Raw genomic sequence first — 16,513 nt, 5'->3', positions numbered from 1 at the left:
GATAACATTTAATATCTTTCATTAGAACTTTAAAATTGCAGGTGGAAATGGAGAAAGGAGTTGGTTAACCCACCCTCCACAAACGGATAAGGACAAAGACTTAAGCAAGAAACATATCCCCAGATGATTGAATAGTAATGAGGAACTAACATTAGCACATATTTGTGGACACAAATGTTGCTGTAATACAGTTACATGTTTTGCTCTTGAAAAGAAATTTGTGAAAATAAGTTTTGGTAGTCACTCATGCCTCAACTTTTGTTGTTGTTGTTGTTGAGACTACATAATCATATACAGTTTTCTAAGCTGAATGATTTTCTAACTACTGGAATTTTTCTACATTACAGGCTTCAACTACTTCATAACTGATGTATTTCCCAAAACGTTAGTTTGTTAATTTTTTCCCAATGCTAAGGACAGTTGTGAAAGTATTAAGGTTCCAGCTATAGATATTACTGGTCTGTAGAATATCTTAAAATGCTGCATAACTCACCAAAGGATAGCTGAAACACATGAATTTAATAAATATTTTTTAATTTTTGCAGTTCCAAGTTGTGTCACATGAATACTTTTTCATAGAAGTAAAAACCCTACTTAAAAGTCACCAATGACCATTATCATTTAGAAATTGATAATAATTACAACTATCTATACTAAAATTTGCACACACCTTGGGGAGATCACAAGGTCTACCATTAACAAAAAGAAACTGTCTGTCAGGAGAACTACGTCCCAGCCCATGTTGACAAGATGACACGTAACCTTCTAGTCTGCAAACAAACAAAAAACATATATTTCTTTGTAAATATATATATTTTTCTAGTTTTGTACACTTGTCTTCAAGATTCTCCAAGTAACAAACTGCTTTTTACACTAGGCCAGTAAAAAATAAACAAACTTACAGTTCTGTCATTCACTTTTAAATATTCTGCTTAAATATGCCATTAAAATATACACATTATGAAGCATTTTTAAGTAACCTCTGAAATCTCATAAATTTTAATTTCTGATACTGTATATGGTAAATGATGTATACAGGAATTCAAAATGGAAACCTAAAGTATGTTCCATCAGTAACTATTGTTATCAACAAATTATTATGCAAACTGACAGAATGAATAAATGCTAGATGACTTCTGTATGTGGATTGTAAATCAAAAGGCATGCAGTAGTCCCTGGTGAATATGATACCTCCCAATAACAGCTTCCTTTCAAATACAACTTTCCTCTGTGCACAGAATGATTTTACATTAATTTGTCCTCTCACAAATGGCATACAACTGTGATTTTTGGGCATAAGGTGAAATAATTACCTCTCTATAATGACTTTTTCTTTGTATATAGTATGGAACAAAGAGGTTACATGACCAAAAACAGATTCACAGCTTAGTATATACATCTTAGTACCCTGTGGCATTCAAGTCAAACTCCTTATACATACACATATGTATTTTGATTTAAAAGCCTTCAAGCTCTGAAAGGTAATGAGGAATGGTCATAAACTGTTGTTTGCCTTCACCCTTTTCACAGAATTATGGTTTATTCTTATAGTGAATGTAGTAGATTTTGAGATAGTGGCCTAGATATTAAGTAATTTAATTAGGATTTACTGCCAGCGTGTGAAGATTATGAACTTGTAGTTTGTTGGGTGTCAGACTCAACTAATCAGAAAAGTTGAGAACAGAAAGTTGCTTTGAAGAAAGGATGACACCTAAAGTGTTGATACAGAAATGTAACATAAATGTTGGTGTAGACCAAAGCTGTCACAAAAGCAAAAAAAATAAGCAAAACACAAATTATAAAATTTCAGTCATTTTGAAATTGTTTTAATGCAAAATATTACATTTTATGTAGTATTTAAATTCAAAAGGAATTAACTTATTAAATACTGACTAAAGTCTAGTAATAATTTAGTTCAGATACTTATTCTTATTTCTTTGCTGGTTCTTTTAAATTTGCAGAATGGTCTTTTTTCAGAGCTGGAACCAAACAACTCAATTTTCAAGGTAAAATTTTGGTCTAGGGTGGATCTGTTTTGTTTAATTAAAATATGAAGCTTTCAATGTTTGGTGTTTTGTTTAAAATCACAGTGTTTTGTATAGGTATACTGTGGATATTTTAGTTGCAATGATGATAAATAAAGGATGTTTTTATTATGTTTGGTGAATCTGGCTTCTAATTTTCTTCTTGCTTCCCTGATTTAGACTTCTGGACATTTAATGCATGTTATTTTATAAACGGATACTAAAATCATGCACTGAAAACTAACAACAAACACTTCTTGATATAAAAACTGCCAGACTTATAAACATTGAAAGCAACTGCATTAAGTGTGCTCAACAAAGATGGGTGCTATTTTATGAACTAAATTTTGCATCAGTTTGTAATATTTTATATGCACATAATACAAATGTGACACATGGATGTTTATGGTATAATTGTGATTGATAAATTATTTTACATAAAACACACACAAAATAATTTTAAGTCATTTTTATTGAACTGTTATCCATCATTATTGTTATACAGTATACCAATTTGCTATGCTATCTGACTACCTTTCCAGTACATAAATCTTTATGCTCAATTCCTGGAAATAGCAACTGGCACAGCTTGAACTTCATTATTCATTATTTGGTTATTGATCTTTTAAATGACAACTTCCTATCATATGCAAATTTTTTTATCATGGCAGATAGGTCAGTCATATCTAACAAGGACTATTGTATTTCTATTGCATTTCAGTTATAAATAAATATGATTTGTAAACTTTAAGGTTACTGATGACAAGTTTTCATGGTCAAATCCTGAAAAATTATTGAAACTGGTAAATACAATCATTTCTCACTTTTCAAAACAATCACAAGTACAAGTACCTTAACTTCTTGTAGACTTGCAGATTCATTATAATATACTAAACAAACTCTCCTAAGGTAGCCAAATCTTAGGAGTTATTTACAAGAATTGCAGCCAAAAATACTGTTAACAACGAAGGTAACCAACTGATAAAACAGTGCATTCTGGTTTCAATGAGTAAAAATGCAAGAAAATAATGTTTAACTAGTTATACCTATTACTGTGTTAATTTTTTTCTTTGAGTAAATAGCTTGCTATAATCAGAAGTTAATACCAATTGTTGCCAAACCTTGTTTGTTTATTTAGTGCAAAGCCACACTAGACTATCTTCTGCATCCACCACAGGGAATCAAGCATCCAATTTTAGCATAGTAAGTCTGTAGACTTACTGCTGTCACATCAGAGGACAAGCAGCCAAAACCCCAAAAGCTATCTTAAGACTAGTATAAGTACGTGTAACTTTAAAAAAAAAGTTAAACATATCTAACAACATATTGTTCTGCATTTTTAAGTTGGATCTTTGCCACATAAAATTTATGAATCTTATTTTAAAACAATAAAAAAAAAAATGACAACATCTGTTTTACCTGAATGGAAGAGCACTGGACATAGATGATGATGATAAAGAATATTCTTCTTGAACTTCTTCAGATGGCTTTACCTGCTGGAAGCCTAACAAACTAGCAGCCTGAAGAAGTTAAAATGCTAATTGTTAAATAACTACAATAAAACGTAAACACATGAATGAGAAATAACATCATTCTTTCAACACTTTCTAATTTAGGTGTAAACTTCCAGTTTAGTTGTACATTTTAAAAACAGAAACCCTTCTCTCAGTCTTATCAATTCTGGGAACTTAATTACTTATTTGTATACCTTGCATTGTGATAAACGTTTGTTAAAGAGAAGAGCTTTTTATTTACAAAAGTAACAAGTTAGATTGCATGCTGTTGATTAATATCCTTGATAGACTCTCAGTGGCATTTGCTGGTTCTAAAAGCCTTGCAATTATGTTAAACTTTCAAAAGCTAAGCTTCTAATATTTAGTAGTAAAATAGCAAAAAAGTTATTTTTTTTGCAAGTCCACCATCTTTATTGATCTCTTTCAATATACCAACTGTATCTTTAAAGCAAGGCTTAACCTAGCATATTTGATTTTCATCTATTGATAAATGATTTTTATTGGACTAAAATCAAATAGAAATCCCATAATCCAAGCACTTTTGAAAGATGGACCTTTCTTCTTCAGGGGCAAACTGGGAGTTTGAATTTTATTGGGCTAAAATATTTCTAACTTTAGTGCTCACATGGTATATTTACCAATCTAGAATAAAAGGAACTGTAATAATAAATTAATTTACTTTGTAAACTGACACCCCAGTGACACAGAGGTATCTCCGCAGACTTACAATGCTAAAAACTAGGTTTCAGTACCCATAGTGGGTAGAGCACATACACCCCATGTAGCTTTGTGCCTGACTACGAACAAACAAATTTTGTTGACTTGTTTGCCACAATAAGTGTTAACTAAACTATGGCAGATATTTCATTTTTTCTTTTGTATTGCAAGTGATTTACAATTATTTTATAAAGCTCTGTTTTAGTTATGCATATTTGTGTGCATATAGTTTGACAACAGCAAGGGATCTGAAGTTAGATGTCATCATTTAAATATTTCTCAAGCCTTCTTTTAAACTCCTCAAATTGACTGCATCCATTACATCTAAAGGCAATCCATTCCAATAGCCAAACACTCTGTTAGATAAATGAAGCTGCCTTAGCTGAAAATTAATCCTACCTTGCTAAAATTTATATCTGTGATCTCTAGTCCTACCATTCTCACCATTAAGTACAAAAAAGATGATTCATCAACACTATCAGTTCTTTTAATAATCTTAAAAACTTCAATCAGATACTCTGTAACTTCTTTTTTTTCAAGATAAAACAGTTTCAGAGATCTTGTAATTATGTGATAATTTTTCCATCCCAGGTATAATCACAGTAGTCCTCTAAATTCTTTACAACAATTCAATGTCCTTTCTAAACTAAGGATCCCAAGACTGAAATATAGCCTAACCAGCAAAATATACAATGAAATGATAACCTCTTTAGACTTGTATTCAATATTTATATAGATAGAACATAAAATCATATATATACTGTACCACTGGAAACAGAACATTTCTTGAAAGCCTTTTAAGTGACTGACAAAAAATGCCAAGATCCTTTTCTTCCATAACAGTTAAAATTAGTATAATCAAACTTATAACTTATATTACGATATCTCATCTCCATTACCTTGCATTTATTATAATTAAAAGCCACTGTCATTTGTTTGCCTGACTTAAAGTTTAAGAAATAATTTAAAGAATGTTAAATTAGTATTATAAAAACATTAAAAATGCTTCCAAATTTTCAAAATAACCAAGTGTCTTATAAACAAAAAAATTTTGAAGTGAGAGTTAATAATACAGCATAAGACAAGGCTTTCTTTTTTGTCAACAAAATAAGTCTACTATTAAATATAATTCACTTTACAATGCATTATAACCTATTACATCAATATAATTAACACAAGTTTAAAATTTTATGAATAAAAGTTTGGCATTTTAACTCATATCTAAAATATTTGGTTAAGTATAATTACATTTACCTGTTTAGCACCAAAAACATTGACTATATTTTCTCTAACTGTACTACTACCTTGAGTAGAAAGTACTACTGTTTTCTTGCTGAAATAAGAACAAAATGAAATTTCTTAAGAAACAAAATGGACCCCATAAAACTTTAAATAAATTCTTTTAAAATGTTATAACACAATACAACTTTAGCTTTAGAGAAACAAATATCTGAAATGAAGTTCAAACTTTAATATATAACAAGTCAGAAGTGAAATTAACATGATTACCTCTGTTTCAATGCATAGCTAAGTACAGTTTTGTTAACTTTTTGCAACATTTTTGGTTGGTTGATTGGTTGATTTAGTGTTTTATGGCACAAAGCAACGTCCGGAAAAAGAGGTAAAAATAAAGTAAATGTAGTAAAATTAATAAAAGGAAATGAAGGTATAACAAAACAGCATTTAAAAACATAAATAGCATAAAACCAATGTTTACATCCAGTCTACAATGTTAAGAGAGAAACTACAGTAAGAGAAGTTGTAAAGGACTTTCTGTAGCAGAATGGTAAATATCACAACCCGCCAGGAAGACTAACAGGTAAGTACAAGAACCACCGTCAGTCACCTGAAGTTGGCCTTTCCAGTCCTGGTGTCAAGTTATTTAATGTTACAGCCATTTTCTGCTTTTCAAATCGAACTAGAGATTGTGATTCTTAAAAGGGAACCACATTTAAAAAGGATTAATGTATAAATTTAAAACACTTAAATGACATTACAAAGATTAATGGCCTTTAAAAAACGAAAAACATTACCAAGGTGGACAGTGTCTAATATTACGAACAAACCTTGGGTCCGAACAGTGTTAAAATGGTGCCGTCATTGAGAGTCGTAATGAAGGCAAGAAAGTAAAATGTGGCTCACAGTGATCTGAGCATTACACAAACTATACACTGGTGCATCAGTTCCAGATAAAAGAAAATGATGAGTTAAAAAACTGTGATTAATGTGTAGTCTAGGTAGAACAACTTCCTCCTTCCAATCCTTACGGAAGCAAGATGGCCAAAGTCCAATATAGGGTTTTATTTGGAAAAGCTTGTTTTCGTGTTGCTCACTTCAAGATGACTGTGCAAAGTAGAAGTCCTTGATGATGAATGGGATCCAGCATCTTTAAGGCCGAGGGTCTGGCAAAGCCATAGACCAGTGATCCATAGTCAAGTTTCGATTGAATAAGAACACGATACATCTTTAACATAGAACATACATCTGCTCCCCAACTGGTGGTAGAGAGGACACAGAGGATGTTCAGTAGTCTTGTGCATTTGACCCGTAATGGCTTAATGTGTGGTATAAAGGTCAGCTTACAGTCAAAGATAAGCCCCAAGAACTTGGTCTCAGGGACAACAAGCAGCAAAACTTCACCGATACAGAGTTCAGGATCAAGATGAATACCCCGTTGGCAGCAAAAGTGCATGCAAATAGTTTTAGAGAAAAAAAAAATAAAGCCGCTTGCCATGGTCCACTTCAGTACACGATTGAGGGCAGTTTGTAGTTGCCGCTCAATATATCTCATATTCGACGACTGACATGAGATGTGAAAGTCATTGACATAGAGCCCGTTTGCAACAGTGAGAGTGAGTTGTTCAGTGATGGCATTAAACTTTATACTAAAAAGTGTGACACTCAAAATACAGCCCTGAGGGACTCCAAGTTCCTGTAGAAAAGTACAGGAAAGTGTCGAACCGACACGAACTTGAAATTTCCTGTCCATTAAAAAAGTTTTAATAAAAATAGGTAAATAGCCACGTAACCCATATATATGGAGGTCTCGCAAAATGCCATACATCCACGTCGTGTCATAAGCTTTCTCAATGTCAAAGAATATAGATACAAGATGTTGTCATTTGAGAAACTTTTCTGATTGACGTTTCAAGTTGAATTAGGTGGTCCATGGTGGAGTGCTGTCGTTGGAACCCACACTGAGTGGGCAAGAGGAGGTTGTTTGATTCGAGGAACCAAACAAGATGAGCATTACCATCCTCTCTAAGGTCTTAGAGAGACAGCTCATCAAAGCAATTGGATGGTAGTTTGAAGGAATCTTGGGATATTTTCCAGGCTTAGAGAAAGGTAGAACAATACCCTGGCACCTGGCATCATAAAAAACAAACATTCTCCTGCCAGATCCAGTTTAAAACAATTAGAAGAATACCAAGAGAGGTAGGAGACAGATGGTGCAGCATGTCATAGTGTACATCATCTGGTCCAACAGATGTACTGCCAGACCAATGAAGGGTCAGTTTCAGTTCCGCCAGTGTAAAGGGACAATCATAGTCATAGAGACAGTCAGTTTCAAAGGTAAAAGGTGAACGTCTGCCTGAGTCTTGATGGCCAAGAAGGTAGACAAACAAGCAGAAGTGCTAGATACCTGGCAAAAGCTTTCACCAAGAGTATCAGCAATGCTCCGGACATCAGCTACTTGTTGTCCAACAGAGAGTAAGATCGAGAGGGGAACAGAATTGTAGTGCCAACTGATCTTTCAAACCCTGTCCCATATGACTTTGGAACTGGTGGTAGAAGATATGCCAGTTGTGAACTTAATCCAAGATTCCTTCTGGCTTTGACATCTTACCCATCTAGCATGTGCACTGGCCCACTGGAAAGCGATGAGGTTTGAAAGTGTGGGATATCAACAGAAAGTATCCCAGAACCGTTTTTGAGCCTTCTGTGCCATGTGGCAGGCATGATTCCACCACGGACAAGGATATAGTGGAAAATGTGTTGAGGTTTTAGGAATACATTGAGCAGCTGCTTATATAATACAGTCAGTTACTGCTGCCACACAGTTGTCTATTAATGGCTGACAGACAATGGCAGGATCAAGTTCTGCGAGAGCAGTGAAAATGGACCAGTCTGCCTGATCTAGCTTCCACTGGGGCACATGGGTAGGGTGGCATCAACCATGGCCAGCCTCTCTCAAAAGTATAGGAAAATGATCACTGCCTCGTGGATTATTGGTAACCCTACATGAAAAATGGGAGAATAATAAAGGGGAGCAAACCGAGAAATCAACAGCAGTAAAGGACTGACGAGGTGCATGAAAGTAAGTGGAAGAACCAGTATTGAAAAGAGAAAGATTGTGATCAGAGAGCATACACTCTACAGAGCGACCCCTCCTATCAATAACAGCACTTCCTCAGAAGGGATGATGTCCATTAAAGTCCTCCAGGATTAGAAAGGGAGTCAGCAACTGTTCAATGAGAGCATCAAGGTCTGATTGATCATATGTCTTTCCAGGTGACAGGTGGAGAGAACAAACAGTGATGGTATGACCCAAGGAAACACGGATGGCTACGGCCTCCAAGGCTGCGTTGAGTGACAAAGACAGGGTGGGCACATGCTGATCAACCAACAGTGCCACCCCTCTATGTACTCGTTCATCACACAGCCTGTCATTTCTGTACAGAGAAAACTGCCGAAAGGTGACTGTATCGGCAGGCTTCAGAAATGTTTCTTGTAAGGAAAGACATACAGGATGGTAGGAAACAATCAGTTTTGATGTCATCCAGATTAGTACGTAAACCTTGGCAGTTCCATTGTATCAAGGTGGCCATTTTTAATGACGTGTAGGCAAATTGGCTGGAGAACCCTTCTGTTTATGACCAAGTTTTTTTTCCTTATTGTCCTTATTTGTGGGAGGTCTGTCGACCAACATGGATCCTGCCCTGGGTCGATTGGGCAGGTCTTTGTTGGTGGAAGGGGACTGCAGTGACTGAGGATGCGAAAGAATGATTGTTTTGCATCTTGGGGTGGAAGAAAAAGATATATCTGAAGAAATGCCTGTATCTGAAACCAAAGGATGTGGATCTTGGAGTTTGTTGGAATGTATGGGAGGAACAGAGATGGGTGTAGAAGTTGATTCTTCAACTTTTTTAACCATGAAGGTCAAAAGGCTTTTCAGTTGTTTGGAGAACAATTCTCTTGGAGGCACAGAGAGATATGTCTGCACTCCCACTGTAGTTGTGGAAAGATGTGCAGCAGCATAAGTCTGAGATGAAGTGGTAAACAGCAATTTCCGAGCCTCAGGATAAGTAATGTTACGAGTTGTTTTCAAATGCTGCACCTGTTTTTCCTCCAACCATTTAGAAAAAGAACAAAAGAAGGAAGGGTGAGAACCATAGCAGTTGACACAATGTGGGTCTGTTTCACAATCATAGGCATCGTGGTCCTTGCCACCACAACGAGCATATCAGGGAACCACGACATGGTGTCTTTGAGTGGCCGAACCTCTGACATTGGAAACATCAAGGCAGGTTATCTAAATTGCAGGGTACGGCCGTACATTTCAAACCCTCTCCGATGTTTCCAATGTGAAAGGTTCGGCCACTCAAAGACGCCATGTCGTGGTTCCGCTGGTTTCTCCACTCAAGGAGTTTCTGCAGTGTAACTCCATCTGCATCTCACTGCAGAAACTCGAGTGGAGAAACCAGCGAGAATGTCTGACTCGGGCATGTTCTTCAAATCCCTCTCAACAATAACTCCTCATGATGAATTCAAAGTAGCATGAGGTGTAACCTCAACAAGTATATCTTAATTGCCTTTGAATTCAAGATGAGTTCACTGTGTTGGGATGTGGATGTTTCAACTAATATGTCTCCAGATCAAAGCTTTTTTACTGACTTTGGAGAGCCAGCAAGTCCCTCCAGCCCCTTCTGAATAAAAAGGGGGACATTTGCCCTAAAGGTTTCTCTGAAAGAGAATGTAGGATGAGAAAATGAGGTACAACTGGTGATACAGATGTTGAAGATTGCTGATCAGGAGTCTTCAAGAAGTGGTCGTTTACTTATTGACTGTTTTTTCACTATTTTATTTAAATTTTTATTTAGAGGATCCATAAGAAAAAAGAAAATTTCAGTGTGCACTGACCCCACCCACCATAGAACCCTACAAGGGGACGCACTACAATGTCAAGCAAGAATGCTGCAGCAACCCCAGGGTTTCGTGAGCACTATACCCAAAGACCAGCATCAGACACAATGTCCACAACACCTGTTGAGAACTACCAACACTGGTACTTGGTTGACCCTGGCCCAAGTGGACCAGCTGATTGATCCAAGGGGGGCCAACCATCTACAGGAATTCAAGGCCAAAGTGGTGTGTTTGGGTTGGACCCCTCAACCACCAGGATCCTCTCCTCCCCTTCATGGGTTGCCACGCATGGCAAACATGTGGGTGGATGTTTAGATCCCAGAGGAGGTAACCTGAAAAAACAGAACCTTTCCTGGGAGGTCCCCTCACCACGTACAGGAATCCACATCAAGGGGCAAAGATTTTGAAACAGGGCTATTTGCACATAGCAGTCTGTAATTTTCAACTAGTAGACTAGAGGGTAAGTAGCTTGTTGAAAGCATCTAGAAGTAACTATACTCTCATCTGACTAAACCAAGAACTGTTGGAGTCACAGTCCAAGCACATTAGTCATTTGGCTATGCCAGCTTCCCAACTTCAATTAAATCATGTCCAAAAAGTAATATGTTTTGTTAACTTCATTTCTTCTTGTTTCATTTAACAACATTGAGCAAAATATACCTTAGATTGTTTGAGCAAGCTTTTTTTTAATATGATGCACATTAATTAATTTGAATTTTAACTTATTCTCTTTTTTATAAATGGTTTAAATGTTAGATGTCAATGCTTTCAAATGAACATTTAGTACATAAAACAGAATGGTACTTTTTGTATTTAAATGTTTATGAAGTAATATAATAATTCAGCCTAAAACATTTATTAAAAAAAGGTAAAATATATCATAAACTGAACAAGCCATAAAAGAAACAAGTTTTGTATTTCATGTTAACTTAGTAATTTCAAACAAAGTTCTACACAACAGAATTTGTTTGCAAAATTCTCTAATTAATTTAACAGTGAAAAACTACAACCTTCACCTCCGTGCCATTCATCATAAAACTTATTAGACATGAATAAAATCAACCACAGAAAAAAAACAAATCACAGCTTAGGGTAAACAAAATATGTGAGAAATGGATCAACAGAACAAAATGTATCAATTCTCAATTGTTCCCAAAGAATCCCTCTTGGCAAGTTAAACTGTAAAAATAGCCAAAAGAAGGCTAGTACTGGCAGAAATCGTAAGTAGAAATATATATTATGAACAGAATTTTTGCCAATTTTTATCACCAAAAATGCCTAACTCTTTTGATATGGATAACAGCAGACTAAATTACATAAAATGAACATGAATGTCCTAGAAAATGGAAAGTATAAATCAAAAATAAATAAAACAAAACAAACTACATGTATCTAGAAAAGGGCTCTGAGGAGACCCAATACACAAGAAAGGGATTGTTTTTTTCACTCCTTATCATTCAGGATCTTAGAAAAACACATAGGTTCAATAAGTCTTGCTTGGGTTACAGTGTCCATAATTTGTACCAATCTGTACTATAGTATTTATTCAATGCAACTACCTTGCATTGATTTTAACATTTTTAAAATTTATATTATGTTTTATTAGAAAACCTAATATGAGATTTGGTTATGTTATAACCCCACAAAACTTGTTTTGCATTACTTTTAAGTTCAAAAAGCAAATTCACCTAATTTGAAGTTATTTTTCACTGTTAAAAATAACAATTAAATTGAAAACAAAATTTTATAAAAACAAAGCCACAATGAATTAAAATCAAATGACTCCTAAAAGAATTACTGTTAGAAATTACTTCTTTTAAGGATTGATAGAAATTCTACAGATTTGGGTGTGTTTTTTTTTATAAAATTCCACTGATTTTATTGGAAAAAATATTTATAACATTATCACTTCCAAAACATCTTATTTGGTATGATTTTTGATAAGTGTGTGTGTATACTTACAGCAAAGCTACATCTGGCTATCTGCTATGTCCACCAAGGGAAATCAAACCCCTGAATTTACCATTATATCTTTGAAGACTTACCACTATCCCACCAGGGGTCATTGATGATAAAAAAACTAGTTGAATATTCTAAATTCTAACTCATTATGCCTATAAAATGGTAAATGTAATTAACAAAATAAATTTTCTGTTACAAAATGTAAAATAGAACATGTTCTTCAATTTTTCTATTGAATAAATGTTTGAATCTTTTTTTTACTACAAAGGACTCCTTGCTTAACATTATGAACAAAATTTATTCAAATAAAAAAATAAAGTTATTATTTTTAATATTTTATTACAAATTTCAAGTATAATTTTTGATACTTTTAAAATTCAAACTTCTTTGTAACTTATTTCTTGTTGGACATTTTCCCAGCACTAAATTACTCATTACACTAATAAAATAAGAAACTCACCCTTTCTTGGTTTGGTTTATACATGTAATTCGAATTTTTGTACTGACTAAGCAATATGCTGTGAGTATTTGAACCATTCGATTAAACTCCCGTCGGACATTATGCAGGAATTCCTTGTGTCGTACAGGCAAGGTAGAAAACAAATTTTGAAGACTGACTGTCGTGCCCACCTGAAGAACCAACAACACTTCTTTTAATGCATTAATCAAGGAAAGTTACAATAAATGAATAGGAAAAATACATCAAAATATTTGTTTCATGCCAACAAAAAAAAAAAAAAGTAGAAGCAACTTCATGTTTTTTATGAATACTTTTTTTCTGATGATAATAACAACTTCTCAAAAATTTGAGAGATTGATGAATAAACTCACATCCAAATATAATACACTAAAACCACATCATCACATACTTGTATTATTGCAAAAAACATTTCTCCATCAAAAACTGTCAAATGCAAACCTTATTTTCAAAAGAAAAAAAATTCATCAATACTACTTATTCAAGAACACAATACAGTTATTCCTTGACAATCATGGTTTAAAGTATTTGCAATACAACCATAGTCAACTCCCAAAACTGGTGTGAGGCTTGCACTGTGCTTTCTTGCACATCCCATGTTCTTATACTATGCACCACAGCATCTCAAGTCTTCTCAATCTTTGTTTAACCATGGTGTTTATCCATTCTTACAATAATGGGACAAAGAAAAAAATCAAATTATAGTGCAGCGAGTGCATCAAAAGTTATAGGAAACAAAAGAAAAAAAAGTTGAATTACTAGATACATCTGGTAGTAGATTAGGTGTTGCTGCTGCATTGATAGTCCGCACAACATTACAGTAAAAAAAAAAAAAAAAAAGATATCACCACAGGAAGAGTCCCATCCAAGCAAAAGTGTATTGCAAGATTTGTGATTCAATAATAATAAAAAAAATTTGAGAAAATCTTTGGATTGAAGATATGGTACAAAGGAAAGTGCCTGTGAACAGCCTGGTTATCAGCAAAAAAGCTCTTAGTTTGCACAATTATACGGTGGTGAGGCACAGAGCTACTTCATTTACTGCTAGTACAGGATAGTTTGAGAACTTAAGTAAAGTATGAAATATGTAAATGTGAAGTTTGATGGTGAACTGGGAACAGCAGACCACAAGGCAGTGCAGAATTATTCACTAGAGCTTCTTAAGATAATTGAATAAAACAGTTACAAGCCCGACCAAGTGTTTAATGCAGATGAGACTTCCTTGTTTTGGAAGAAAGTGGCAACAAGAACATTCCTCTCCATTGTTTCATCTCTCAGTTATAAAATACCTTGAATCAAAAAGCCTACCTTTCAAGGTACTTTTAGTCTTGGACATCTCTTCAAGCCAAGAATCTGGTTTACAGTTTGACCATCCCAAAGTGAAAGTGCTTTTCCTACCACCCAACATAACTTCTGTCATCCAGCCACTCGACCAGGTCATGATTACTACATTCAAAACTTACAACACATGGTGCACCTTCAATCTGTTTTTCGTTATGCAATGAAAGATGATGTAAACACTTGATATCATACAGTGTTGGAAGGCTTACAACATCACAGACTGCATCAAGGAGTTACTTGATCAAGTCAAGCTATCAGCTATTAAAGCCTGTTGTAAGAAGCTGTGGAAGGAGACAGTCAATAACTTCAGTTATAATTTTCATTAGCTGATGAAGAAATGAAGAAGATCATGGAGTTAACTGGTAAAGTTGGAGGAAAGTGGTTTGAGAATATAGAGAACACAGAAGTGGAAGAACTGACCAGTTTGTTAGTTGGTTGATTGATGGTTTATGATGCATTGTTATGAGGCTATTTGTGCCAAACAAGTTGTAAAAATACAAAAGGAAGATACTATAAGAGACAAAAATAAATCAAGTTAAAAAACAAAGTTCCAAAAGGTCACATGTGTGGATGAGCTGAAAAGTGGAAACAGCAACATTGTCCAAGAACATACCCAATTCAACCTGCTGCTCCTAGATCCAAAAGCCAAAATGAAGAATGGCTAACCATTTATTCCAAAAGAGCATAGCCCAGCAAAGAAAAAACCAAAACCACCCCTGGTGGGATGCTGTAGTAAGGATTGAAGTTTAGAACCATACTGCAAAGAAAATTGCAATCAGCAGAGGTTAAGAGGAGGTTCATGGGACTGGAGAAGTGCTGAAGGCTCCCATGCTAAGCAGAAGCCCCAGATGGTGAATTGGGTGCAGCATCTTCAAGGCTGAGGTCCTGGAACAACTATAGACTAGAGACCTATAATCCAGTTTGAATCAAATGAGGACATGATAGATCTTGAGCACAGAACATCGATCTGCTCCCCAAGAGGTTGAAGAAAAGGCACGGAGGATGTTCAGTACCCTCACACACTTGATATGGAGCTGCTTCATGTGAGGAATGAAAGTCAGTTTACAGTCAAAGAAAATCATCAATCACTTTGCCTCAGAGATCACAGGAAGAATATCACACAGACAAAGCTTAGGGCCAGGATGTATACCCAGTTGGTGGCAAAAGTGCATGCAAACAGTTTCAGAGAAAGAAAAGATAAAACTGCTTTCTGTATTCCACTTTAACAAGCAATTGAGGGCAGTATGAAGCTGCCACTTAATAATCCTCATGATCAACAACCAACACCAGATATGGAAGTCGTCAACACAGAGCCCATACAATTGTGTAGTAATAGCATTAATCTTGTCACTGAAAAGTCTGACACTCAAAAGACAGTCCTGAGGGACTCCAAGTTCTTGTGTAAAGGAATGGGAAAGTGTGGAACCCACATAAACTTAGGATTGCCTGTCCAATAGCAAGTTCTGAATTAAAATAGATAAATGGCCATGCAACCCAAATGAGTGGAAGTCTCATAAAATACCATACTTCCATATAGTGTCATAGGCCTTCTCAAGGTAAAAGAACATGGAAACAAGATGATCCCTTTTGAGAAAGGCTTTCATTATGGATGTTTCAAGTCAAATCAGGTGGTCCACAGTGAAGCACTGTTGACCAAACCAAAACTGGGTGGGTAAGAAAAGGTTGTTTGTTTCAAGATTGGCCTGAAAAGAAAGAGGTGATTACTCCACCTGAACTCTGATAGCCATGAAGGCAAGGGAAAACACAGAAATGCTGGATGCACAAGAAAAGCTTTCACAAAGAGTATCAGCAATGCTCTGTACATCAGCAACTTCCTAGCCATTGGAAAGCAAGATGGAAAATGGATGGGAGGCATACTGCATTAATCTTCCAAATCTTGTCCCATATGATTTTGGAACTAGTGATGGAAGAGATGCTAGTCGTGAACTTAATCCAAGATTCCTTTTGGCTTTGATACCTGATGTGGTTATAAAGAGAGGGATAAAATTAGAAACCTTATCCATAAAGAGCATAGGACTCTTCACATGATTGAAGGATGACTTTGATGAAGTCACAAAAAAGATCTGTCTGCTCTCTCACTGTAGCAATGGCACATACTGTAGCAGCATATGTCCAAAATGGAATTGGGAGCAATAACTTCTGAGCCTTATGGTACGAAATGCTGTAACTATTTCTCCTGCATCCATTTACGGTAAGAATGAAAATAAAAAGAGTGGAAATTACTACAGTTAAAGAAGTGAGGTTCCACTTCACACTCGTAGGCATTGCAGTCTTTACCACCACAATTAGCACATGTCAATAAACACTGACAT

General features: G+C 35.3%; 1 protein-coding gene across 2 annotated transcripts in view; it reads right to left on the bottom strand.

Moving 5' to 3' along the window:
* Positions 1–16,513, bottom strand: part of Pms2 (mismatch repair endonuclease PMS2) — an 82,663-nt gene that overhangs the window by 41,847 nt on the left and 24,303 nt on the right. For both annotated transcript variants that reach the window (XM_076449486.1, XM_076449487.1), the window contains 4 exons: positions 12,822–12,991; positions 5,510–5,588; positions 3,444–3,544; positions 671–770 (listed from right to left, as the gene is read on the bottom strand). In XM_076449486.1, coding sequence (XP_076305601.1) covers positions 671–770; positions 3,444–3,544; positions 5,510–5,588; positions 12,822–12,991 — 450 coding nt within the window. The remainder of the gene's footprint in view (positions 1–670; positions 771–3,443; positions 3,545–5,509; positions 5,589–12,821; positions 12,992–16,513) is intronic.

This window comes from Tachypleus tridentatus, chromosome 8 (assembly GCF_004210375.1).
Source record: "Tachypleus tridentatus isolate NWPU-2018 chromosome 8, ASM421037v1, whole genome shotgun sequence".
Lineage (NCBI taxonomy): Eukaryota > Metazoa > Arthropoda > Merostomata > Xiphosura > Limulidae > Tachypleus > Tachypleus tridentatus.
The sequence above is the reverse complement of the archived record's forward strand: the minus strand, read 5'-3'. Positions and strand labels throughout refer to the sequence as shown.